General features: G+C 42.5%; 2 protein-coding genes across 11 annotated transcripts in view; one reads left to right on the forward strand and one right to left on the reverse strand.

Moving 5' to 3' along the window:
• Positions 1–16,943, reverse strand: part of LOC106812382 (rho GDP-dissociation inhibitor 1-like) — a 27,097-nt gene extending 10,154 nt beyond the window's left edge. Inside the window, exons 1-5 of one of the 2 annotated variants that reach the window (XM_014816249.1) lie at positions 16,854–16,943; positions 15,738–15,947; positions 15,412–15,495; positions 13,844–13,984; positions 10,283–11,584 (exon numbers count right to left, since the gene is read on the reverse strand). In XM_014816249.1, coding sequence (XP_014671735.1) covers positions 11,388–11,584; positions 13,844–13,984; positions 15,412–15,495; positions 15,738–15,909 — 594 coding nt within the window. In that variant the 5' untranslated portion in view covers positions 15,910–15,947; positions 16,854–16,943 and the 3' untranslated portion in view covers positions 10,283–11,387. Of the gene's footprint in view, positions 1–10,195; positions 11,585–13,843; positions 13,985–15,411; positions 15,496–15,737; positions 15,948–16,853 lie in introns of both variants that reach the window. The other variant, XM_014816248.1, reaches the window with a different exon arrangement.
• Positions 16,944–17,086: 143 nt separating this feature from the next.
• LOC106812380 (NADPH:adrenodoxin oxidoreductase, mitochondrial-like) overlaps positions 17,087–25,931 on the forward strand; it is a 20,617-nt gene continuing 11,772 nt past the window's right edge. The window contains exons 1-11 of one of the 9 annotated variants that reach the window (XM_014816244.1): positions 17,087–17,106; positions 19,017–19,181; positions 19,368–19,463; positions 19,703–19,825; positions 20,080–20,124; positions 20,748–20,816; positions 21,222–21,323; positions 21,678–21,870; positions 22,336–22,538; positions 22,794–22,856; positions 24,097–24,205. In XM_014816244.1, coding sequence (XP_014671730.1) covers positions 19,020–19,181; positions 19,368–19,463; positions 19,703–19,825; positions 20,080–20,124; positions 20,748–20,816; positions 21,222–21,323; positions 21,678–21,870; positions 22,336–22,538; positions 22,794–22,856; positions 24,097–24,205 — 1,165 coding nt within the window. In that variant the 5' untranslated portion in view covers positions 17,087–17,106; positions 19,017–19,019. The other 8 variants (XM_014816246.1, XM_014816242.1, XM_014816239.1 and 5 more) reach the window with 8 other exon arrangements.

The raw sequence follows: 25,931 nt of genomic DNA on the forward strand, positions 1-25,931 counted from the left end.
ACGACAGCTTCTACATAATTTCAGTAAAAGAGTAAAGTGTAAGATACAGTGCAGTGAATCACTCTGCGTTGCCGGTGGTGGGAATCCCCGCACGTGGAGTAGAATAAACTAGGAGCAGTAGAGCCTGAGAGGCGATCTATGTCCCCGGACGTACTGCCGGAACGTACCTGGGCGTTACCGGTCGGATATACGCAAACGTACCTTGGTTACTATCTAATATGCCGGACCGTTACCTCGCCTACTTCCACTAACGAGTCTAGGCGAGTCGGCCTACGCCTACCTCCCTAACCCGAAACCCTAAACTCTAAATCCAACCTAATCCTAACCATATCAAATAGTGACTAGTGTGTACGTTTCTGGGTATACGGGGACCGTACCAAGGGTACGTTCCGACAGTACCCTTGGGCGGACATAGACCCTATGAGCCAGCAGGCGAGTACAGTGCAGTAGAGGAGTAGGAACAGTTAGAGTACAATGCAGTAGAGCAGTACCGTAGCAGGAAGTACAGAGTATAGAGCCAGTAGAGCAATGAAGAACCTCTGAGTAGAGGTCCAGTCCAGTACTAGAGCAGTATAGTAGAGTAGAATACAGTGCCGTCTAGTGCAGTAGGAGCAGTATAGTAGAGTTAGAGTTAACAGTCCAGTAGAGCCAGAGTAGAATGCAGGAGATTGTAGGAGTTTATTGTTGTTTGTTGCGTTGACCTTGACCGGGCTCGGACCACTCTCCCATTCTAAAATTTTTCCGTGCCTGACTTCAAGGCAATGCCGTGGGGCTCAAGGCCATTACATTTCCAAGGTTTAAAATTTTCCGTGGGCCTTGAGCTCAGGCCATGCCTTGGGCTCAAGAGTCATTACATTGTAAAAAATTTCTACATAACTAGCGCCAAGGCCCATATCCTTTGAGCCATTTTCAAAATGTTTACGTCACTCGATTACAGTCATGGTCATGGTCATGGTCGTGTTGTTTATATTTCGCCTAACAACATCTTACCGTAGTACTGACAAGTTTGAACACAGAAACTATTGAGTACCAGCCCAAGCTAAGCCACCAAACACAACAATTCCTTAAATGTTCAGAACGAATCTATGTGTTACATTTTATTCAACAAGCTTTGAAAATAGGTTTACGAAAGTTACCTCACAAGAATCGAACTCGGACAACCCGGTCCTATTCCAACATGTTACGCACACACCTAAAACCTACAATTTCTGAGGGTTCAGATCTGATTCGGTGTTGTTACGTTTTCGTTTAACACATCTTAGAATGAATCAAGGTGCTAGCATTTAACAAATGCTTTGTTAGTTTGTGGCAGCTGTGTACACGCGAATTCAATCAAAATCAAAACTCGAATAGTGCACATTTGTGTAAACTATAAGCGAATACAAAGGTTCCAAGACATGGTTAACGTTACTCTAGACAGTTTGTTGTTGTGGTTTTGTTGTTGTTGTTGTTGTTGTTGTGTTGTTGTTGTTGTTTTGTTGTTGTTGTTGTTGTTGGTTGTAAACGTCAAGTCGGGTCGATAAACACGCAAACGGCTGGAAAAATTTATGTTCGAAAGCCTGGCCATTTAGGGCTTGCATTTTCTTGCAACAATATCACTACTGGTTAGGTTAGCAATATGCGTTATAAAGCAAACAATAGTGGAAAACTCACTTATTACAATATAAACAAGATTAATTTTGTTAACTTTTTAAATTTTTTTTTATTTAAAGGAGATATACAGGTCGTTTATGAACTGCTTCAGTCATCGTTGTCACAGTTCACAGGTCTTGGCCAGTCCTTGCAAGAAGAAAAAACATCACAAACCTTAAAAGTTAAGTTCTCGCAAAATGCACCCAATTCCCCAATAACGTTTGTTACATAGTTAGGGTGGATCAAAACATGGCCTTTAAATGAAGTGCTCAGCTTGATGTGCGTTTCCAACAAAAGATAGGTTTCCAGAGGCTATCTCTTAACGTTTAAAAGTTGACGTTCAAGACTTGAACCACCCATTATTTTTTAGCCACTGTTCACTACGCTAATTACCATTCAAGTGTATTCATAAGCAAGGCATTGAACAGGTGAATGCGGTACATGAGCACAAAGGGGATGAAAACATTTTATGACACGACACTGTGATGGGTGACGCTTTATATTATTTCAATCGTAATTTTGTGAGCTGTTTAAATTCCATTCTCCATTTGTGCTTCGCCACTTATTATTGGCATTTTGTACCTAATGTCAGCGGGTAGCACCTGGGTTTTACATAATGAAAAGGTTAATAATGGCACTTACGCCGACATTTCCAAACATGTACATTTTTTTAAATCAATAAGAAAACATCCAAATCCAAAAAATTCCATGCGTTTCAATCACCATTAGGAAATATTTTAAGTGTTGGAAACTAACGACTACAGTTTTGATTACAACAACAGTCGGCACCACTCAAAGCGCACTATTCTGAAAACTGTGCTTAATGGACTTTTCAGCCCTGCAAGGGTGTTTCTTATTTATTAATTACAAAGGAGAAGATTGCAATATCTTGTAAACAACATTATGCGTTTTCAGTTATAATTATGGATAAATTTATCTAAAATTGAACATCGTTTCAGGTTAAATGCATTTAGGTATAATATAATTGCATTGTTTTGTGATTAGCCCCGCTGTCATATAACGTGCAAAAATAAATTGGCAAATGCACAACTTTTTCAGGGTGGCAGCCACGGTCGCGAGTGTGATGTGAATGAAAGATTTCGAAATTCAATGTTTGTTTTATGACAAACGTGAATGCGTAATTATAGCATATTTATAGTGTATGTGCCTATTTCTTTATAAATCTACTATCATAATATACTTTTAAATTCTAGAGTAAAGTATTCCTTTTAATAAGGGGGGAAATTTTTATCTTTCAGTAAATTAGATAAAGTCTCTATAAATAGTTGCACGCCTGCAATTGGACTGGTAGTTTTTCTCAACAACGTGTAACGAAATACGCTTGAATGAAACGACGTTAATTATAGTATTGGTTGTAAGAAACCTCGAATACCTTATTAGGAAATTTTTCTTACCAAACATTAATCTGAACAACTAGCATCAACATGGACTTTTGAGTCCAATACATTTAACAAACTAAAGGTCTTATTCAACTTTGGCTTCATATCTTTGGATGGATGAAGACAAACAAGAGAACAGTTTGCAGGTGTAGGCCAGTCTTCTTATCTATTTCAGTGTCATTCACCCTCAAGATCTTTATTAACAAAAATTTCAATTCACCCCCGACTTAATTTTCTGGTTTTGGTAAACTTCACTCACCCAAAATAATTTCATTCACCCTGGGGTACCATCACAGTCTAAAGCAAGCCACTGGCGTATGCAATACAGGTAAAGGCAAACGATAGGAACGCCAGATCCATCGCTAACGGGCATGACAACGGGAGTGAGCTTACTTTGCAAGGCTGCTTGTGCCACATAAGTGACAGCGTAAGAGTTGTGGCATGGAGTCTTCATCCTCGTCCTCTTTCTGCCAGTCGCACGCGTACCCTGTATGGAACGTTCCTGCAGGAAAACCCAAACACAAGCCATGACTTTTGCCACCTAGGCGAAGCGTACGCAACACCAAGTCAAATGTATGACGTGTAACACAGCTGTTTGTTGCAAGCATACTCTACGACAGGACCACCACATTACATACGTAGCATTTTAGAGTCTATCTATCAATTATTATATACTTTTTTAACATTATTAATCTTTGGCAATGACCTAAACATTTCAGGCCATAGTATATTTAGACTATGGTCGTATCCATAGAACTACTTCATTGTAAAGCTGATACCTAAATTACAAGGCAATAATTACTGACCCCCTTGACCAGATGAAACTTGTTAAGCGGCGTGTCAACATGCGCACATCTGCGTGTTTCCCATCTGCTTCTCAGGCAAACTTCTTGAATTTCTGTGATCGCTCGTTTTTCTTTGGGCGCGCCCTCTTCTTGAAGCCTCTGCAACCATATGGCCAAATTGAGGACCCACGTTATAGAGTACGAAGTTGTGACCGTACGTTGGCAAGACAACAGTACGGCTGGTTCTACACAAGCCACTGGCTCATACATTAACTAGTGTTGAAAATGTTGTGCGTACGTAAACACGAGCGTGTGTGCGCTGCCAGAACAGCGGTAAAGCATCGTAGCAGATCGATCTTACTCATATTTAATGAATTTAAAAATAAAAAATTTGTGCGTTAATTTTTTGTTTTTTTTCGTTGCTTTTCACTTTCCTATCCTTTGGAAATCTATAAAAACGCCAATAATGAAAACTCTCAGGAATGCATGGTTACAATCGGGTACAAAACACGACACGCAGTTAATGTTACCAGAGGCATATGATTGGGTAGAACCAGTAGCGTTCTGTTGTCGATGCCACCGTGACGTCATCACTTCGGCGTACTCTTCATAATCGATTTTAATGCATGAACTAGCAGAGTTTTCAGTAAAAGAATTATAGGTTTTATGCAGCATTTTTGGCCTTTACACTAGTAGGCGTTAATCCACAGGCACCACCAGGCTATAATGATAAGATTAGGACTTATTAGAACATGGTTATTAGGTTAGCGTTAGTGCTAGGGGGCTGTCTTAAAGTGGACTCCACTTACATCCACGCGCATACATAAGCTACAGTGCCCTTAAAGAAACCAATAGGTCATTGATTATGCAATGTGACGAAATGCTAGAGTAACTGGCACCTTGTGTATAGTTAATAAGTACATTACGGCTTATAGCCAAACGCGTTATTCGTTTGTCCATATCACTGCTGGTTTACTAAGAAATGTCTAATGGGAAATCTGCAGTTTCAAAAAAATCAGTTGTTTACAGTTCAAATGCCCTGCCGGGGAAGCGGCGCTGTGATAACAGATTTATAGGCAACGGACATTTTCGCACCGTATTATTGCTATCATCAGTGATTTCGTAAACATGGACGCTCGGATAAGGCAACTTTTTTGGCTCAGGGGCTGTTCCACGTGCTCGGTCCGTGAATTAGTACGTGTTTTACTTTATTTCATTGTTTAGTCCGTGGCCCGTTGTTACACGCTGCCACCTCGCGTTTCATCTGCCATCCAAAACATATGGCCGCACAAATGTTATACGTCATCGCTCGACTCACTGTCGATGACATTTACGCACGTAAATGATTACATGGATTACTAGCTCTAGAACTATAGCCTACCGCTCCGCCGCAGGGCTTATAGAACATTTACTATGGCAAACGTGCTCGCAAGTTGGGGTTACGTTTCAAGACCCACCCCCTGCGTACAAATCCTGGTACACGCCGCCTTTGATACATATTCAACAACGATTTCAAGTCTTCGTTTGTAAATGTAAACCAGCAGTGATACTTGGACAAAACTAATACGCGTTTTTGGCTATAAGTTAATGTACTTGATTAACTACACAAGGTAGCCAGTTACTCTAGCATTTCGTCAACATGCATAATCAATGGACTTATTATTCTTTAAGTTTAACAAACTACGGTAGAAGAGCTAGCACCTTGTTCGTGATTTACTTAACACCGATGCAAACCGTCTTATGAAGATGGATGGTGGTACTCCGAGTAAGAAACCTCGGTGATGCGCGGACTTGCCCTTCTTTTCTCCCTTCTTTTTTGCCATCTGGCCATAGCAAAACCACGGTTATAACGCAAGCGACAAAACGTTTTATTATTGATACCATTGGGATAACTATATGATTACCACAGCCAAAAAACAATCCTTGATCAACTCAGACTTAATAATAACATATAAACTTTGCATTGTTATGCATTTCTGCCAATATATATATACCTTCAGTGTTAGTTAATCTAAGTGGCAGATGTTACTTTAATAACGGTATAATTCAAGGATTGTTTATTTGACTAGCAAACAAACTTACTTTACATAATGGTGGGACACCTTCTAAAAGGGATAATGGAAATGTACATGTGGCCCCAACTCTAAGAGCGGAATCGAAATAATGGAATAACAACAACAACGTCACCACTGATTTCCATAATTATTATTGTACCTTATGGTTATATGTAGGGTTAGGCGTTAGTTTAGCGCAACGCCACACAGTTACTTAGGTCACAGTGATATGGAGAAAATATCGGAAACTCCACAGATGATCTCATTAGAGAAATGAGAGAAAAATGAAGATTAATTGAGCATAGATGAGCATGTATGATATACGTGCACACACGCGCGCGCGCGTGCATGCGTTTGGTGCAGCGCCTGCGCGAACCGAATGTGTATTGTGTGTGCGTGTTTGTGTGCGTGCAGCGCGCTCGCGCGCAGTGATGTGTGTGTCTGGTATCACTGATGTGTGTGGTGTGTGTGTGTGGTGTGTGTGTGTGTGTGTGTGTGTGTGTGTGTGTGTGTGTGTGTGTGTGTGCTGCTGTCAAGAACGGTCGAAGAAAATTTTCGTTTGGCAGTCAACGGCGACCGAAGCGGCTGGCGGTACATTAGAATAACGCACGGTGAACCCAGGCGTGATGCCTGCGAGCATAAGTGAATGTTATAGATTGGATTTTACACAGCGCACGTTGCGTCGGGCTTGCCTGGCTTCCACTTTTGAACGTATATGCAACGGTGTCGAAGAAAATTCTCTTGCGCAGTCAACGGCGACCGGACGTCTGGCGCGCATTTTTCATGTCATTGTATTATAGGCGTAGTGGAGAACATAGGGCCGTGATGCTTGCTGAGCAAAGTGGAATATTTTAGATCGGGTTTTAACGAAGGCACACATGCTGTTCGGCCCGCCCGCGGTTTCACTTGAACGTTATGAGGAACGGCCGAAGAAAACTTCTCTTGGCAGTTCAACGGGGCGACGGACGTCGTCGGAGCGGCATTTTCATGTGCATTATATAGCGGGGAACTAGCGCGTGATGCTGTGAGCAAAAGTGAATGTTATAGATTGGATTTAACAGCGCACGTGCTGTCGGCCTGCCTGCTCCACATTGAACGTATTACGAACGAGCCGAAGAACATTTCTGTGGCAGTCAACGGCGGACCGACGTCGGCGCGCATTTTTCATGTACATTAATTATAGGCGTAAGTGGAGAACCTAGTGGCGATGATGCTGTGAGCAAAGTGAAGGATTTTTAGATCGGGTTTTACCCAGCACACATTGCTGTCCGGCCCGCCGCGGTTTCACTTTGGAACGTATGAAGGAACGGCCCGAAGAAAATTCTCTTGGCAGGTCAACGGCGACCGACACGTCGGGATTGCGCATTTTTTATGTACATTAAAATTTAGCGGGGAACCTAGGGGCGTGATGCTCGCGAAGCAAAGGCTGAATGTTTTACATCGGATATTACCCAGCGCATTCTGTTGGTCGGGCTCCTGCTTCCACTTTGAACCTATATGAACGGCCGAAGGAATATTCTCTGACAGGACAACGGTGGACCATGCACGAGCACCATCCTTCCTGTACATTGGGGGCTGCGCTGCGTGCGTGCGTGTTTGTTTGTTTGGTGTGCGGTGTGTTTGTGAGCAGGCTTAGGGTTGTAGCCGAGAATAGCTTTAAATGATGTGAACGTCCACTTTATAAATAAGAGAAGCTCTGTCATTGTAGGGTCCGGTGGAAGAATACTGTCTGGTCGAGTCAGGCTACGGTATGCCTTTTTCATTATATTATTTTATTGATATACTTATCTATTTTCAGATTCTTGTGCCAGTGCGCTAACTCACACTGAGTTATCCAATATTAGTGTGCCTACAATATTTTCGGCTATTATTTCAAATTATTAGCCAAACAGTTCTCCCCACAGATCATCCGTCGCATGATCAACTGTAACTGTCGCATTGTTCTCCCATAACTAGTTGTGAATATGAAAACTAATTGAGTTGGATGATGGAACGATGCAATCCCTTGATCAAGGGGAAAAGATATATAAGAGAAATTATGGTAATGTGAAGTCGCTTATCATAACAAATTATCGCATAATAAAGAATAATGCAGGATCTGAATGATGGATTGATGCTCAACTGCGTCCGTCGCTTCTTTTTGATACGCTGACCTTAAAAGCAGATTGGCTTGGTTGAATGCTAAGCCAATGGCCTCGTTCAATACGTAGAAAAAGTATAACTGTATGATGATGCACGAATGCTATCCAGTGTACCTGCTGAATTAATGGTTGGTGCGTTATCACGTTTGTCTACTCCAAGGAAGCTAATCTATATATACGAAATCTCTTTATCTACTCCCTGTATAATAGGTATATATCTAGCTCCTGAGTCTACTCTACATGCGCGCGCCAAATTCATTGAGCGAGTGTCTAAACATGGACAACATTCAACTCACGACCGCGACAAACAAAACCAACATACAAGTTGTTTTTTCTGAAAATTGAACACAAGATTTATTACGTAATTCGCTTCCAGAAGGCACCAGCGCATGCATTACAAAAATAATCTTTTAATAAAAGTCTTTACCTTGCTTGCAGAGTGGAAAGTCTTTGGTGAGGAGCACGCGGGCACTGCAGACCCAGATACTTAGAAAACCCACAAAATTACGATTGAATTATGGATCGCAAAGAAGGGAAGACGCTTTACTATTATTGCGAATTCTGGGGGCGGGGGAGCATGCCAAGGGGATATAATTGTAGATATGGTAGCGGCGCGCGCCACGCAATGGAAAACGCGCACGCCGAATACTACAGCGTCATTGACGAGCTGTGAACGCTGCAGTAAGCGACGAAGTAGATATCTTTCAATAAGGAGGTGAGGTGGCCATTTCAACCGCGCACACCTTCTCGGCATTTCGTTATCACGCTGAATCCAACCAGCGCAATCTGGCTGCGCCAGTCGCCATGGAAACAGCATAAAGCTGGTGCAGGCGCCCGCCGCTTCCTACTCTCACCAAGATATCTGTGCACAGTGCGCGCAACAAAGCTCCCGCCACCAGCAAACAGATTGCGGCCGTGACGTCACACACAATAATAACAGAAGCTGGACAATATAGTTCAGCAGACTCGCTCGCAGCATGAAGCAAAAAAAAATACCACGAAGCTGCGAGGCAAAGCTTTATGCTTACATTACTAGTTCCTTATACACCGGACGGCTACAGAATATTGGCCAAGGATCGACACATCTTTTCAATCTCCATCCTCATCCTTAGACCAGATATACATTGCTATAATATATAACAACTCCATTTCCCATAGGCCGTGCACTCGCGATGTTGTCCTCTATACGCTTTACAACATCCGGCGTTTGTCTCCACCATGTTCCGTCGACGATTGATTCCTACTGGTCAACATACAAGAGAGCACTGAGCGGATGTGATGCCGAGACCACCCACCAGGTGAGGACGACGATATGGAGACAGCCAACGCAGCAGGCGAAACCTCCGTCCCGCGACCATTCGTGTTTTGCTGGCAGACTCAGCGTAGTTGCTATGCGTAACAACGACCGTAACCCGTGTATACGACATAAAAAGTGCATAGCCGATTACACGAACATAGAGATCGTACGACCGCCATTCCATACACTAACTCAATACTATGTCACAGCGCACTGGTTAACGTAATGACTTGTTTATCACATACTTGCCACTACTGTGCGCATCTGATTGAGTATCGACGACGTACAGCGACTGATGTTATATTCGCGGTTTCGTATCTGTGTATTATCTCACTGAGCACTGCACGTGATAACATCGCAACGTTACGGTTCTATATGCGTAAAGAATATACAGCGTGATATGTAATGCAGACACCAAAATGCTATGATCATGACTCGTGATGTTGTGAGCAAAATCAAACGATATACCGCCATGATATACATGCCATTATATAGTATTGCAATGCAATGATTATCATGGTTAGCAAATCAAACGATATACGCCATGAAATGCAATGCTCCGGAAACATGTTGCTTCTGATAGTCGTTCCATCAACAGATGTGTAATCAGCTAATATACAAATACGACGCCCAGTACATATAAATCGCTCCGGGTACATAAACCTATGACTGGCAGATGGCAGCAGCAGCAGTATTCTGGTCAGGAAGACAGCGTGTGATGATATGAAACTCGTCCTTGAAATTACAAGGCTGTAAGACATTCCTACACACGCCTACTGAGCTGTAACCCGCATACATACCTCTAACAAGCTGTGACCCCCCCGCACATATCCCTACTAAATTATCACCGAAACAGACACACCCAATTCTCACCCGAGCTGTCAACCTCATACATACCCCTACCGAGCTGTCAACCTCATACATACCCCTACCGAGCTGTCAACCTCATACATACCCCTACCGAGCTGTCAACCTCATCCATGCCCCTACTGAACTGTGACACACCATCTATGACTACCATGGTGCGACATACCTGCCTACACCCTCGCCTACCTACTAAGACATGCCAAGTATGTGAGCAACATTGGTGACGAAGTCGCATCGCAGACTGATCCTCACTCACACCCTACCAAACTAAAAAAGAACCACGATAATGCATGCATAATTTGATTCTTGGGTGGACCTATGCTGTAACAGCCTTTCACGTGGTGTACAAACTGTGATGCTACGTACATCGACACACATGCAAATGCCTACTGGATACCTTTCTTACATTTCGCAACCAAGAACCAATAAATTGCTTTTGAATGAGACGCGATCGTCCAAGCGCGCGAGTGCCAGCGAATCCAAGGAACCGATTCTGTGACACCGATTAACTCTCAAAATCACATAAAATTTCTGAAAATTGTACACGATTTATTCACAGAGGAAGACACCATTTCTTATAAACGCAATAGCGAACTTGCACGGTAGGAACATTATGCCTCAATAATTAGAAACCACTCACAAAAATCTCGAAGTTATAAATTAATTATTTCATCGATAAGGAATCGCCTTGCATTGATTTGCCATAGATCAGATAGGCACGACTAGGTTTGATGTGCTGTAGTTGCGGTGAGTGTTAAGTATTATGAATACAGTCCCTTGGCTATGGACTACACTGAGTATGTGGCAAGGTTTCGTCAGCAACGAAGGTCGCTCTTCGCACCACGCGACGCTCACCTCCCCCCTTCTCCCGTTCCTGTGAAAGTTCCTCAAGAATTTCACCGGTGGCAAATGCCACGAAATTTCTTACGAAGGAAAAAGAAAAGCGTTGAAAGACGCGGGCGGGAGAGGGAGCGCTAGAGCGACAGGAGCCAGAGGTTGCCGTGCGACAATAGAGGCTGGTGGCTGCTGCCATCAAAGGAACGAGAGAAGGTCGCGTGTGGCTCGTCTGGCACGAGCGGCGATGCGAGCATCGACGGATGAGGTGACAGGTCAGGTCGGGGTGGAGTCACCACCACAATGCCTGATCTCCTCCTCCTCCTCCTCGTTCTCCTCATCGTCCTCCTCATCGTCCTCCTTCTCCACAGTCTCGGCTAATCCCAATCCTTCTTGATATCGAACGTCCACTCCCACTTGAGATGTTCGGTCTTGTCATCGTCGATGAAGGTTGACTTGACGGTGTAGCTACCGCGCGCAATCATACCAGAGGGCGCCTCATCAGCCGGCGTTGTATATGATTGGCTCTCCTTCTTTGGGCCGTAACTGCCGATCATCCAGCTGTCCTTGTCAACTGCCAACGAGAATGACATGCATTATAAACAAATAAACGTAACAGATAATGTGAGTCAGGTACATGAATAACGGCACAAGTAAAGCAGTGCATGTAAACGAGTCACGTCAGAGACAATACAAGGCAGGTGATCGAATCATGTCACATGTAAAGCAGTGCATGTAAACAAGTCACGTCAGAGGTAACACAGGGCAGGTGAAAGAGTTACGGCACAAGTAAAGTAGCGCAAGTACATGAAGCGTATCACAGGAAACATCGGGCCGGTAAATGAATGACATATAATCACAAGTAACTTGGGGTAGGTAAACGAATCGTATTAGAGCTAACATGGGGCAGGTAAATGAATTGTCACAGGTAAACTCTTGCATCACAGATAACAAAGGGAAGGTACGCAAATCATACTGCGGATAACACAAGGCAGATAAAAACCTGTACTACAGGTACGTGATCTAGCAGTACCTGTAGCTGCCAATGATAAGATCAAGCATGAGAACAAGTTGAGATGTTTTTGGAGGAAATATTTCAATTCATGCCGAAGGCAGGACAACAGTGTACGTAGCATTCAGAAATTTTTGAAATTTGGAAGGGCAGATAGGCCATTTCCATGCATTCTGGCGAAAATTGTAAGTTCATTCTGTTCTTAGTAAAAGACCAATTTCGTGACCAACAAACCAAAGGCTTGTCAATTTCTAGGAAAATTTCAATGTTTTATGTGGCGGTTTAACTTAAAGCATGCCTTAATTTACATTACATACATAGATACACCGCGATATTTATCTGGAGTTCCGTTACTTCTGTGTGAAATTTGACGTACTTTCCCTGACTTGTTATGAAGTTTAAATTAAAAATGGCGTCCATTTTGACAAAAAACCCTAACCCTAACCCTAAACTTTTTATTAGTTTTTTGCACCAGTCTCAAGAATGATTAAAATGAAAAACCTAAACACGGAAATCCGCGAATTCGCGGAAAATTCTTATGCCTGTAACTTAGTGTCATGCAGGGGCCACACAATGCTAAATTTCAACACGCACACATCGATGAGTAACTTGCATGAATGCAGATGCTATTAATGGATCGCATGTCACATATAACAAACCTGACTGAGGAGTTAGTCAACGACATTCCCACGACTTGATGCCGTGCAAATTTCGTCTACATTTCAACCTATTCTTGTAGTTTACAACAATCAATAGCATTCCAAACTAATACGCTTCCATTTCCAGTCCCAGTGTAAAGATCCAAACAGTTCGTTTTTTAAAAGAGCCAGGGGATCTTGTTTACAACAACCCCTACAGAATTCCATGTTTACCATAACTGTAACCAGGATTCCAAGAATGGTTAGCAAGTCTAACTGTTTTTCATCCATTTGTTGCACACGTGGCCCAGTGAATTTATGACCTGGCTAAAAAATACAAGTTACAAATAAATTCCGCATTAAAATTATTTTGGTTGGGATACACAGGTTACTTGGGGAACCAACGACTGTGTGATGGGTGGCCCCATGAAAAGCTGTTAGCACGGCCATGGACATAAACATAAATGTGCAGAGTGCAGTGTTTGGGTCAAACGTAAACATGCTTGGGTGTAATGATAGCTATTGGTATCAGTATCAATACATTCAAGAGCTAATAATACCGAATAATAATAAAAATAATAAGAGCTAATAAGGTATTATTAGCTCTTGATACATTCCAGTACATGTGTGCACATGCACATCTTCACGCAGACACCACTCACTCAGTTACTCAGTTCCACACACGCACACACCACTCACTCAGTCACTCAGTTCCACACACGCACACACCACTCACTCAGTCACTCAGTTCCACACACGCACACACCACTCAGTTACTCAGTTCCACACACGTACACACCATGCACTCAGTTACTCAGTTCCACACACGCACACACCACTCACTCAGTTACACACACGCACACACCACTCAGTTACTCAGTTCCACACACGCACACACCACTCACTCAGTTACTCAGTTCCACACACGCACACACCATGCACGTACTCACCTTAACACATGCGTACACATACTCAATTACAAATGCACTAGCATGCACATGCGCACGCACGCACGCACGCACGCACGCACGCACGCACGCACGCACGCACACTGCATTATGGAATAACTTTAAAACATAGTGGTACGATTCAGTCAATTTAGTGGCTCCATACAGCAATCATTGCTATCATTACTAATAACTATGTAGGCAAATATAACAAGTACACAGTTTTAGCTGCATACCTCTAATTCCCTTGCGATAGGTTCCCTGTACGTATTTGAGTCCCGCGACAATCTCGCGCTGTACATAGAAGACAATCTCCATCTGATAGGAAACTCCTTCCTTGATTGTAAATGGCTTCTCCTTCAGCTTACCCAAGTCTCCTGCAAAAACAAGCACACATGTCAGGAGACACACATGTACACTCTCTAGTAACGCCCGTAGGGTCTATGTCCCCCTGACCTCTGTTTGACCTGGCTCGTTTAGCTATTTCTGACTAACCCTAACCCTAACCATATCAGATAGTTACCAGGGTTAGGGTTAGTCAGAAATAGCTAAACGAGAACGGTCAAACAAAGGTCATGGAGACATAGACCTTATCTGCTCTAGTAACCAAGCTGAACTCTCTAAATACCAGAGGTTAAAAGGGGTGCTAGGACGTGATTGTTAAATGTTTATTACTGAAACCATATATATGTAATAAGGATTGTAATAAGAATGTAATATAGATGTAATATGTATACAAGGATACGCTCAAACTCTGATGTGGAATTTGATGTGCATGTGCACTGTGCAATGAGCTGTGGCCCTTAAAATATGCATTTACTGATGACTAAAAATACACAATTAATTATCCTATTCGCACAAGTTCACACACAGATATTTCTTGTATTTTGTCACACAGATATTTCTCATAATTTCTTAAAATACAGGAAATTTTATCATATATTAGTGGATTCAGTTACTAACGGATATGTCGCAGTAAGTACTAACAGTAGATATTTTACATCCATTCACCCATTTCACACATAGACTTTTGCTCATTGTGAAAAGTAGAAAAACGATGATCTCAATTGCAATTTCTGCCACAGTTGCCAATGTATACACTGTCATTCCATCTCCAAATCATATAGTTTTACACTAATTTTAATAGTAAAAAAATTACTGTAAAATAGAGGGGCAGGGTTTGATTTTAAACGTAGCTCTTTATATGTCATGGTACTTTTTTGCTCAAATTTTTAGTTACAACTCACAACTTAAATTTTAGGTATTTTTTTTATCATTTTTGGGGGATAAATATGAAACTTACGAAAATCCAGCGGCACTTTTTTGACGCATATTGTGCATAATTTATAGCAAAAAATTTGTTTTCACATTTGATATATATATGGTATTCTAAAAATATCCAAATTATGATTTTACATTAAATTCTAAAATTTTGTAGTCACATAATTAGGTGAAGAATCTTTCATGAAATATCGTAGTTTGAGCATAGAGAGATACCTCAACTACAAATTAAATGTGTATAATTGATAGAATTCTTGATAGAAGCAGTAAACATGCACTACTTAATACAACATGTATGCAAAAGCTTAATTGTATGCTAATCTGGTATCTCCGTAGTGACAGCTGCGGAGGGTGTGCTACCTGTAGCTGTGACCATATAGTCATGTGAATCAAGGGAAGTTGTAAACACTGTAAAGTTTGTACCACTTTACTGGTTGGCTTTTCTATAAAGCTTTCCCAACAGCTAGTATTTTTATATTTTTAATTCAAAATACTATAACATAAAGACAGAAATAGTACTTGCCTGTTAGGTCCAACTCTACATCGCCCCTACCATCTACTTTTAGTATCAGCACTTTTGGAATGACTTTTCTTGGGTCTTTCTCATCTAAAATCGTACAAATCTGTTTAAAATCAATCACTTTATTACATTCGTTGAGAATGAAAATTACTTTATACACAGGAAAAAATTACATTAACTACACTACCACAACGTTAGTTATAAAGTATACCCCCCAATCCTCTTTCATCAAATTAGCATATATTATAATATATGAGCTCAGCACGACTCACGTATGTACTATTTAATCTTCACATAGCTGTGAGTAGGTGCCACACATATTACGGTACCTATAATTATTGCTGACCCAGTGGCACCATCTCCCAGCAGAGCAGCCTTGTACTTCTGCAGACTCTCATCTTCCTTGTCCGTCTCTAGAATTTCTTTGAGCGCTTTCTCGGCCGGTGCCCTGTAGTTAGGATCGTCCTCCGGGAGATCGGTGTCGTGTTTATCGTCTGCCATCGCTATCAGCTGTTGTTCTTCACGTCTGTTATATCAACCTGTGCGAGAAACAGAACCATCTTGAATGAATTTGACGACAACAGCCACGACAATAGTGAACTTTCCATGATGTTGTTGACTTAGCATGCGTGCCTGCCAGGAATGATGTTAGTTGTTACCATTACTACTCATCACCATGCGATTTATTTAAATTAAGAACAAAATCAGCCTGCTAATGCGACAACTGTTACATTACTATTACTATTACTAGTATTAGTACTAGTAGTAGTAGTATTATGTGTCACGTGTGGGCACTGGCACTGCTGTCTGTTAGTGTTAAAATTGCACAGTGGCTATATGCCCGGCAGCCGGCGTATATCTGACGGCTGCCGGGCACGGTCTTCGATTTCCTAAATGCCCGGCAGTTTTTAATTTTTTGCGTTATCTCAAGTAAACAAGGGTTAGGGTTAGAGTTAGGATTAGGGTTAGGGTTAGGGTTAGGTTTAGGGCTAGAGTTAGGGTTTTTGTTAGGTTTAGGGTTAGGTTAGAGTTAGGGTTAAGAACTGCCGGGCATTTAGGAAAACGAAGACCGTGCCCGGCTGCCGGGCATATAGCCACACCGGCCCACAGCGTTAAAATTGCGTTTGCGATTTGCAAATACGCCGGAATCACTGAACGTTTGACATGCGATTTAGTGTCAGCTATTTGCTGAACAGAAATGTTAAAGATTTCCATTTAAACATCCACTCTGACATTCACCCGGTGTGGTTACTCGAGTTAATGTCAATGATTGATACTGACACTCAGCACTGGCAGGCATAACTGCATAAGGCAGTTTGATAAGTTTCATTAAAACTATGAATAACCCGTCTTTGCATATCTTAAAACTGGATTTACAGCCAATGTTCAATTACAGGTAAACGATCATGCGGTTATAAAACTGAAAAGTGTACATGAAAACTTACTAAACGTTCAAAAATTTTACAAAACTGACAGTTCCGTCGAAAATGGCAGCGTCAACAAGAGGCGTGGTTTCAGTTTCCTGTCATTTCCGACAAAAGACACGTGACCACTATAGAATCGCTACCGGTTCATCAGCTGCTATGAGGTCAAATAGACTGGTACCTGTCCTTTCTCACAAGCTTAATATAGAAGCCATATCAAGCTTGTAAGAAGGGACGGGTACTCGTCTATGAAGTCAAGGAACTACAACTTCCGGTGAAGTAACGCATGACGCATATTATGATTTGTCTTTCATACTCGGATTACTCCCACTCCCAGTCCAACGGCCGGTACAGGCCTATTAGTACAGACTGTTTTCTCTTAGAATTTATATCGTTGATCTTCTATCCCACGTATGATCTACAAGTACAACTGTAGAACGTAGCATCGCAATAAACCGTGATTGGCTGGACTTTTTTTTTAGCCTAGGTACTACTAGTAGTAGTAGTACTAGTAGTACTAGTACTACTACTACTACTACTACTACTAGTAGTACTAGGGCTGAGAGCACAGGCACTTGAAGCATATCAACTGTAAGCGCACGGCGCCGCCATTGCGCGTACACTAACACATATATATTGAGTTACTCTTATATATATGTGTTAGTGTACGCGCAATGGCGGCGCCGTGCGCTTACAGTTGATATGCTTCAAGTGCCTGTGGCTGAGAGGGTCTATGTCCCCCGGGGTACTGCCGGAACGTACCCTGGGTACGGTCCGGTATACCGGAACGTACCCTGGTACTATCTAATATGCTGGACCGTAGGCCTACCTCGCTAGCTCTAGTAACTATAGCCCGCGTACAGTTGCCACAGGCAACTGTCTGCGGCAACTGTACGCGGGCTATAGTTACTAGAGCTAGTACCTCGCCTACTTCACTAACGAGTCTATAGGGAGTCGCCTACGCCTACTCCCTAACCTAACTCTAACCCTAACCATAACCCTAACCCTAACCCTAACCCTAATCCTAACCCTAACCATATCAAATAGTGATCAGGGTACATTCCGGTATACCGGACCGTACCCAGGGTACGTTCCGGCAGTTCCCTGGGGGACATAAGACCCTATGAGCACTAGTAGGTAGGACTGCAGTAGGCGCTCACATAGGGTCTAACTCTAACCGTCTATGTCCCCCGGCCCAGGGTACTGCCGAGTGCCGGAACGTACCCTGGTAACTATTTGATATTGTTAGGGGTAGGGAGTAGGCGTAGGCGACTCCCTAGACTCGTTAGTGGAGTAGGCGAGGTACGGTCCGGCATATTAGATTATAGATAGTACCAGGGTACGTTCTGGTTGGTGAGCTACGTTCCGGTATACCGGACCGTACCCTGGGGGGACATAGACCCTCTCAGCGCCACTGGCACTGCCACTGCCACTGAGAGGGTCTATGTCCCCCAGGGTACTGCCGGAACGTACCCTGGGTACGGTCCGGTATACCGGAACGTACCCTGGTAGCTGGTACTATCTAATATGCCGGACCGTACCTCGCCTACTCCACTAATGAGTCTAGGGAGTCGCCTACTCCCTAACCTTAACCCTAACCCTAACCCTAACCCTAACACTAACCCTAACCCTAACCCTAACCCTAACCCTAACACTAACCCTAACCCTAACCCTAACTCTAACCCTAACCATATCAGATAGTTACCAGGGTATACGTTCCGGCAGTACCCTGGGGGACATAGACCCTATGAACGCCACTGCCAGTGACAGACTGAGTAATCTTGATCATTTCATCAATATCATTGGGATGGGATGGCAATCTTGACATTGATTGACTCCAGTCTCCACTGAATCCTAGCTAGTCAAAATTACGTTCTGGGAGAAACAATTAAATGCTTACACAATTACTGTTAGTTGTTACACTCAAGCTCTGATCACGTTTTGTGTAACACTAGTATGGGAACGAAACTTTATGCCAGTATTCCTATTTTCACATTGCAAAATAACGTTGCAAAAACATTACCACAACATTGCCACCGCATTGAAAAGTAACATTGCAAAAACATGGTAATAACATTGCTACAGCGTTACCAAAACGAGAGAGTGTTACATTGTGCACAATTCTGATTATTATAGGGCTTTTAGATTTATAATTAAACCCTAACCTTTTTTCTAATTCCATAGGTCATGAGTCAATACACTCACAATTGCCGACTATTGGCAAGGCGCTGCCATCAGTGGCACCATGTGCAGAGACCTTATTTATCAACGTGTAGCCAAACAGGACCAAAAGTTTGCATTATTGGAAGTGGACCAGCTGGGTTCTATACTGCACAGCAGATTCTTAAGGTATAAAAATGCAGTGGAGAGGTTATAAACATAGCTAGTATATATTAAATAAGCTGAAAATTGACTTAACAGCTATACTAAATGATCATGCAAGTAGTTACCTGCTGGATATGATACAAGTGCTACGATATGATACAAGTTAATACAATACAAGTGCTGCAGGGTTGAATAATTGCCATTGGTTAGGGCAATCCATCCATCCATGTGGACATTCTTGACAGACTACCACTCCCATATGGACTGGTAAGGTTTGGAGTTGCACCAGACCACCCAGAAGTAAAGGTAACTGTAACTATATAATGGTCAGTGATATATCACGTCTTTCCTGATTTAGGTAAACGGAGCATGCAATTTACTGTTCAATAATACTTTGCATTATCATTCTCGTGTAATCTCAAGTTTGTTGTTTGGGTTATACACTATACAAACACACAAAAAACCAACTAACTGAGAATGCTTTATTGTGACTATAGCGATCATCTGTGGTAACAATGTTTTATTTAGTTACACATGTTTTTCAGAATGTGATAAACACCTTTGCAGCTACAGCTGAGAATGAAAGATGTTCATTTGTTGGAAATGTGAGCGTCGGTAAAGATGTGAGCATTCACGAGCTACAGCAAGCTTACAACGTTGTAGTCTTGGTATGTATGTTATGTGTATAGCATATAACAAATGACCTGTAAAATAGTAAACATATCCAAACGCATGTCACATTATGGTAGAAACTCATTGAACAATTCATGTGAGCGTTAATAACCAACTGTGATTCTGATGAACTAGAAGGTTATGTTATATATGTTTGTACAATATGCTACTTCTTTTTTCATATGAGCTCGGTACGAGTACGTATAGCATGATGCTATTGAATTTAATCAACCGTCTAATTTCTTCACAGTCTTACGGTGCTGAGGCAGATCGTGAGCTAGGCATACCAGGCGAGGTAAATTCACATATCTCTCTCTATACAACCATGAACCTCTATGTTGAAAATATTTCATTTATTCTCTTCTATACATAAGTTCATGGTATAACCTAGCAGCTATAGAATTATTTCAAATGCAAGATAGTACAGCAGAATTATGGGTATTCATGCCATCGAGGTTTTACCTAGCATTGCAACCAGTGTGTGATTCATGCCTGCCTATAACTAGATATAAGCATTGTGTCCTGCCTAACCTTCCAGGTAGGAAATAGGGTAGTCAGTGTGGTGATGAGATGTATTATACGATATTATGTATGCAATATTCATTGTATGTTACGCCTTACATCAGCTCATAGGGTCTATGTCTCCCAGGCTACTGCCGGAACGTACCCTGGATACGGTTCGGTATACCGGAACGTACCATGGGTACGGTCCGGTATACCAGAACCTACCCTGGTAACTATTTGATATGGTTACGGTTAGGGAGTAGGCGTAGGCGACTCCCTAGACTCATTAGTGGAGTAGGCGAGGTACGGTCCGGCATATTAGATAGTACCAGGGTACGTTCCGGCAGTACCCTTGGGGACCCTCTCAGCCTTACATCATCTCATGTGTAACTGTGAACACTGGTTGCATTGCAGGGGCTGGTTGGTGTAGAATCAGCCCGATCATTTGTTGGTTGGTATAATGGACTTCCAGAGCACAGACATGTAAGTGAAATTACCTTGTAATTATATCGCTTACTCGCTTAGCCAGAAAGCATAGGTTAAGGAGTAATCTATGAGGGTCACAACATCAGTATGTTGCTACATAGCTGGGTAGGGTTATGTAACCTGTTTGTAGCATAGTCACAGAAGGCAAACATAATCATCACAATACATACGATTGCAAGAATAGCAAAAGTCTAGCAGCAACAACATAGGTAACACGGGTATGAATGGTACCAGTCACTAGTGTAGAAAAGATAGGCCTGCATACCAAGTTTAGACTGTAGGTTTAAACGTTGGCTATGGCTATAGTAAACTATAGTCAGTAATTTAAATAATGCGGAGGTGTATTAGATGCTATAGCTCTCTCAATTGCATGAAGATAAAAGTTTATCATGTGCATTACAGCTGCAGCCTAACCTGAACACTGAGGTGGCTGTTGTCATCGGTCAGGGCAACGTGGCATTGGACATCGCTCGAATTCTTCTCACACCCATCCGCCTACTTCAGGTGAGCCTGCCGTAGCTAACTATAGTCTAATGAATATCCACTGCAGCTAACGATATGTGTCTGCTGACTGTTAGCTTGACGTGTCTACAGGATCATTAAGTTATGTGTAGCACTAGTCTGCACAAACACACTAATAGGGTACAGTGTAGGCAAACATCACCAGCAGTTAGGTTAGGACAGTGGGAGACACAAGAGTGGCGGTCTTGCAAATTCTCACATCTGGAATGGAGATACCCATCGAGTTCTAATGTGTGTTTTTTACGAGCGAATAAAGGACAGCCATGAAAGAGGAATAGGGCTGATTAAGGCACTCTGTTTATCGGCGGCTTTTTCTGACGGCTTTCCATGTGAAAGGAGACGGACATCACAGAGTATGCCCTGGAAGCACTAACGAGGAGCAAGATACGGAGAGTGCACGTTGTGGGACGGCGAGGCCCTCTACAGGCAGCTTTTACAATTAAGGAGCTGAGAGAGATGGTGACAATGCCTGACTGCAGGACCGTGTTCACAGCGGAAGATTTCTCAGGAGTTGAGGAAGCATTAGCGGGTGAGCACAGACTGCTCTAATGTCACGTGGGAATGTAGATAACAGTGATGTATGCTGGTGAGGCTAATAACATATACAACTGTAAAAACGTAGCTGGCGTCGCATGTGATAACATACTCATTGTCCTGTCTAGTGGGAGTTTAGGGAGATATTGAGCAATATATACCTCAGAACTGGTATATAGGATTAGAAAGGCTTTTACCAAACATGATCAGTTTAATTTTAAGCAATGCAAGGGTATATTTCATCTACCTCTTCATTGATATTCAATAAGTACTGCTGCAATACTTTGGTAGGTTTCTCCTCCTGCCTAGCACGACAATGTACCTTGTTCCAGGAAACATTCATGTATAGTGAGAGATTTAGTCTTAGTCGTGTCTTGAGCTGCCATGTACCCATAGATCATAGTTTGTGATATGTGTAATGTGGATGATTACACTGAATGATGTGAGTTATTTCGCGTAGGAATTCCCAGACCTCGGAAGCGGCTTACAGAGTTGATGCTGAAGTCTGTGACGGGACGAGGCCAGACGGAGCAGGAGGTCCAGAGGCTGGCAGACGCATCACGCGAATTCTATGTGAAGTTCCTAAGAAGCCCTATTCAAGTGCTGCCATCTGCTGATGGAAAACGACTTAGAGCTCTAGAACTGGCTGTGAATGTACTCGAGGTATGCGGAGCAATATTCTATACCTAAGATTATTATCTTTAAAATATAATAGAGACACTTTAATGTCACATGATCGAGTGTGGGTGGAATTCCTGAAACGTAAACAGAGTGTTGTCTTCTTTTGGCTAAAAACAATCTAAAGAAATTGCAGGTATTTGTTAACAGTTAAACAGTTATTCAGTAAAAACACAAGTAGTAGATATGTTCAATAGCATATCAACATCATCAGCTAATGTATTTCATTGATTCGTACAGGGCTCAGGAAAGAGTGTTCGTGCGCGATCTACAGATGACAGGGAGGTCATTGACTGTGGTTTGGTAAGTTCAAGGTGCACTATAATCCATAAGCTCCTATGCACACACACGAGCCATAGTGATGTCTACCGTTAATATTTTAAGTACTGTGCTGTAACACGTATGCACCCACGAGAGTGCAATCCACTTTGCATCGACCTGGGTTTAATCTGGACTGGAGTAGAGCTATACTGTTTGCACTGCAGATGGCAGCCGACGCCATATGGTGAGGGTTGCCCTGATAAGTACTCCACTAAAGTTCATTGATATAAGCACATCAGTCAAAATTCAATTGCCGCAATAGTGTTCGTAGTCGCTCGAACTTTTTACCGGTGAAGATTATTCTGATAATAAATAATTGCTCAGAGTGTGTAGGTGGGTAGCGGATGAGATTTTGCAGCGGTTAGTAGAAATTCACGTGGAGTTACTGCTAACACGCTTTGCGTGTGTTGTGTAGTCTAATACAATCCCACGCACGTCGATAAATCAATTACACCCGAGGGTCAAATGTCACAATGACGTCTATCATTGGTCTAGGAGCTTCCTAATGGGACTTACAGGCGAACGGGGTGAGGGGGATGGGGGAAGACGGCGTAAGTGGGAAGTGTGGTATGTGGGAGAAGGGGGTAGATGTGGGAAAGAGGCATTTGGGGGGTGGGGAGTGGATGGGTAAGGTGGCATATGTGGGAAAAGTTGGGTGGGAGAAGGGTGCATATAAAGGAAGGGGGTGGATGGCCATAATAGGGGACGGGGGGAGATTGGGGGAAGGTAGCATATAAGGAAAGGGCTGGTGGATGGGGAAGGAGGTTTAGGAGGGAAGGGACCATATGGGGAGGGGTGTACTGGGGAATGGGTGGCTGGGAGAAGGAAGTGGATGAGGGAAGGGAATGAATGATGGGGGGGGGTGTAGATTGTAGAAAGGATGGATGGGGAAGGGGGTAAATGGGGGGAAGGTGGCAGATGGGGTGGGGAAGGAAGTGATCTCACTCTCTTATAAGCAACTGTACTAAGCTGAGTATAGTGCATGTGGTCGCATACTTGATTCCTCATTTCCTTAATCTTTTTCTGTATGTAACACTTATTAACATAATTAATTTTATGCTATTGTAAAACACCAATTGTTAAAAATTTCCATGCTATTTTTTAAAACTGTTAAAAACCTCAAATGAAATGAAGCTGATGAGGAAATTTTAAACTATAAACATTTTTTTACATAATATGTTACGCATCATACATCCTATAATTTTTCATTGGTTGCATCCAGATTCTGCGCAGTGTTGGTTACAGGAGTGTTGCTATAGAGAAGAGCATCCCATTTGATCATAGTCATGGCACAATTGCCCATGAGAATGGAAAGGTTAATGGCAAACAGGGTATGGAATTGTTATATACATACATATATATGTGTGTGCGTGTGCGTGTGCGCGTGTGCGTGCGTGCGTGCGTGCGTGTGTGCGTGCATGTACATGTAATATTATATGTAATTGTATATATGCTTGCGGATTTACACTTATGTTTTTGCATTCATGAGCTCATGAGCAGCCAGGCAGATGCAGTCATTCACACACACACGTACTTAAAACCATGTACAGACTCGCATGTACGCACACACGTGCACGCACATGCACGCATGCACACACGGACAAATGCACATGCACATACGCGTACATCTACGCATGTATGTACACCAAGTAAAATATGTAATAAATATATTTGTTCATCGTTATAAATGGCTCGCTTGCCGATCACCGATGTTTAGTACGCAGTATAATTACACGTATTAGACAGCTGCTGCGACCCAGCAGTAATCCCACACATCCACGGACATTAGCTCATATAAAGTGCAGCGAGAGGCAATATTAATTGCGTTCGCGAGCGAATTCAAGTGTCATCGGCGACATTGGAAGCATTAGCAGCTAGGTTACAGATAGCTGTGGGGAGTAAGCCGGCAGCGATATCCGCGCTCCCAAGCACTGCGTTATAGCAGCTCGAGACATGAGCAATCAATGTTCCTATACATGCCTTGTACGTGCAGTTGTAAGGGGCAGTGAGACGTGGGCAATAGAGCATTAACCTCATCATAAACGTGTATATGATGGTGTAATTGGGAGAAATGTTGGCAGGATATGTAGTTATTTGGTTCTCATCCGTTGAGTATATGAATTATGGAAATACAGTGTGAAATATATGAAATATGAGGTGAGTGGGATTGGTGTGCCTTAGTTACCGGTTGTGGTAATTAGATGGCAAGACAGTTATCTTTCTCTATATGAGTTCTAACGACATGTAATGATGTTGCATATAAACCTGCAAAATGATACTATGCCATTTGTGTTTATATACATAGTGTTTGCTAATTCTAACCATACATTAAATCTTTATTTCATTCGATAGAGTAGCGCATTATCAGAGTAAAACGATCTGTTAAAGGCCCTGTAGAGATACCAAGCTATACTGCACTCCAAAGTATGCGGTTACACCTGTCAAATATGCGTCATCTGTGTGCTATTATAGCTGTCATATATGTGACACATGTGTCCTGTTAAACCTGTCAAGTGTCACGTGTCATGTTTGTCACCTTTGTGTGTTTATGCCTATCATGAATCACCTGTGTCCTGTCATCACTGTCATCTATGTCATATGTCATCTATAATTGATGTCATAGGCACACGATAGACTGCAGTTATACGTCCCAGCCTGACATCCATGTCATTGTTGATAGTGTGGGGTGATACTACTGAGAACAGACATAAAAATAAAACTATAATGTCATCCACCCTGATGCCACAGCAGCGTCGATGCAACGTTAACCCAAACTCTCGCATTATCAATGTTTCCGCAGTCAGCAATAATATATCGCATCATATGGTGCCGTTGCATTACCAACTCGGCCAGGAATTTTTATTGGATGTGATTGTCTACTTCAATATCTGTGAAATTATTCCTCGCCTCTCGGCTGAAACGTGGCATTTAGAAGACCACAGCACATGCGCTTTGCTGTCGCCCCTTCATGTCATGTCACAACAGCAGAAGTGGTGGCAAGGGGCAGGAGAAAGAGAAAGAAGGGAAGTGCGCGAGAGCTAGAGAGAGAGAGAGAGA

This window comes from Priapulus caudatus, unplaced genomic scaffold (assembly GCF_000485595.1).
Source record: "Priapulus caudatus unplaced genomic scaffold, Priapulus_caudatus-5.0.1 Scaffold641, whole genome shotgun sequence".
Taxonomy (NCBI): Eukaryota; Metazoa; Priapulida; class Priapulimorpha; order Priapulimorphida; family Priapulidae; genus Priapulus; species Priapulus caudatus.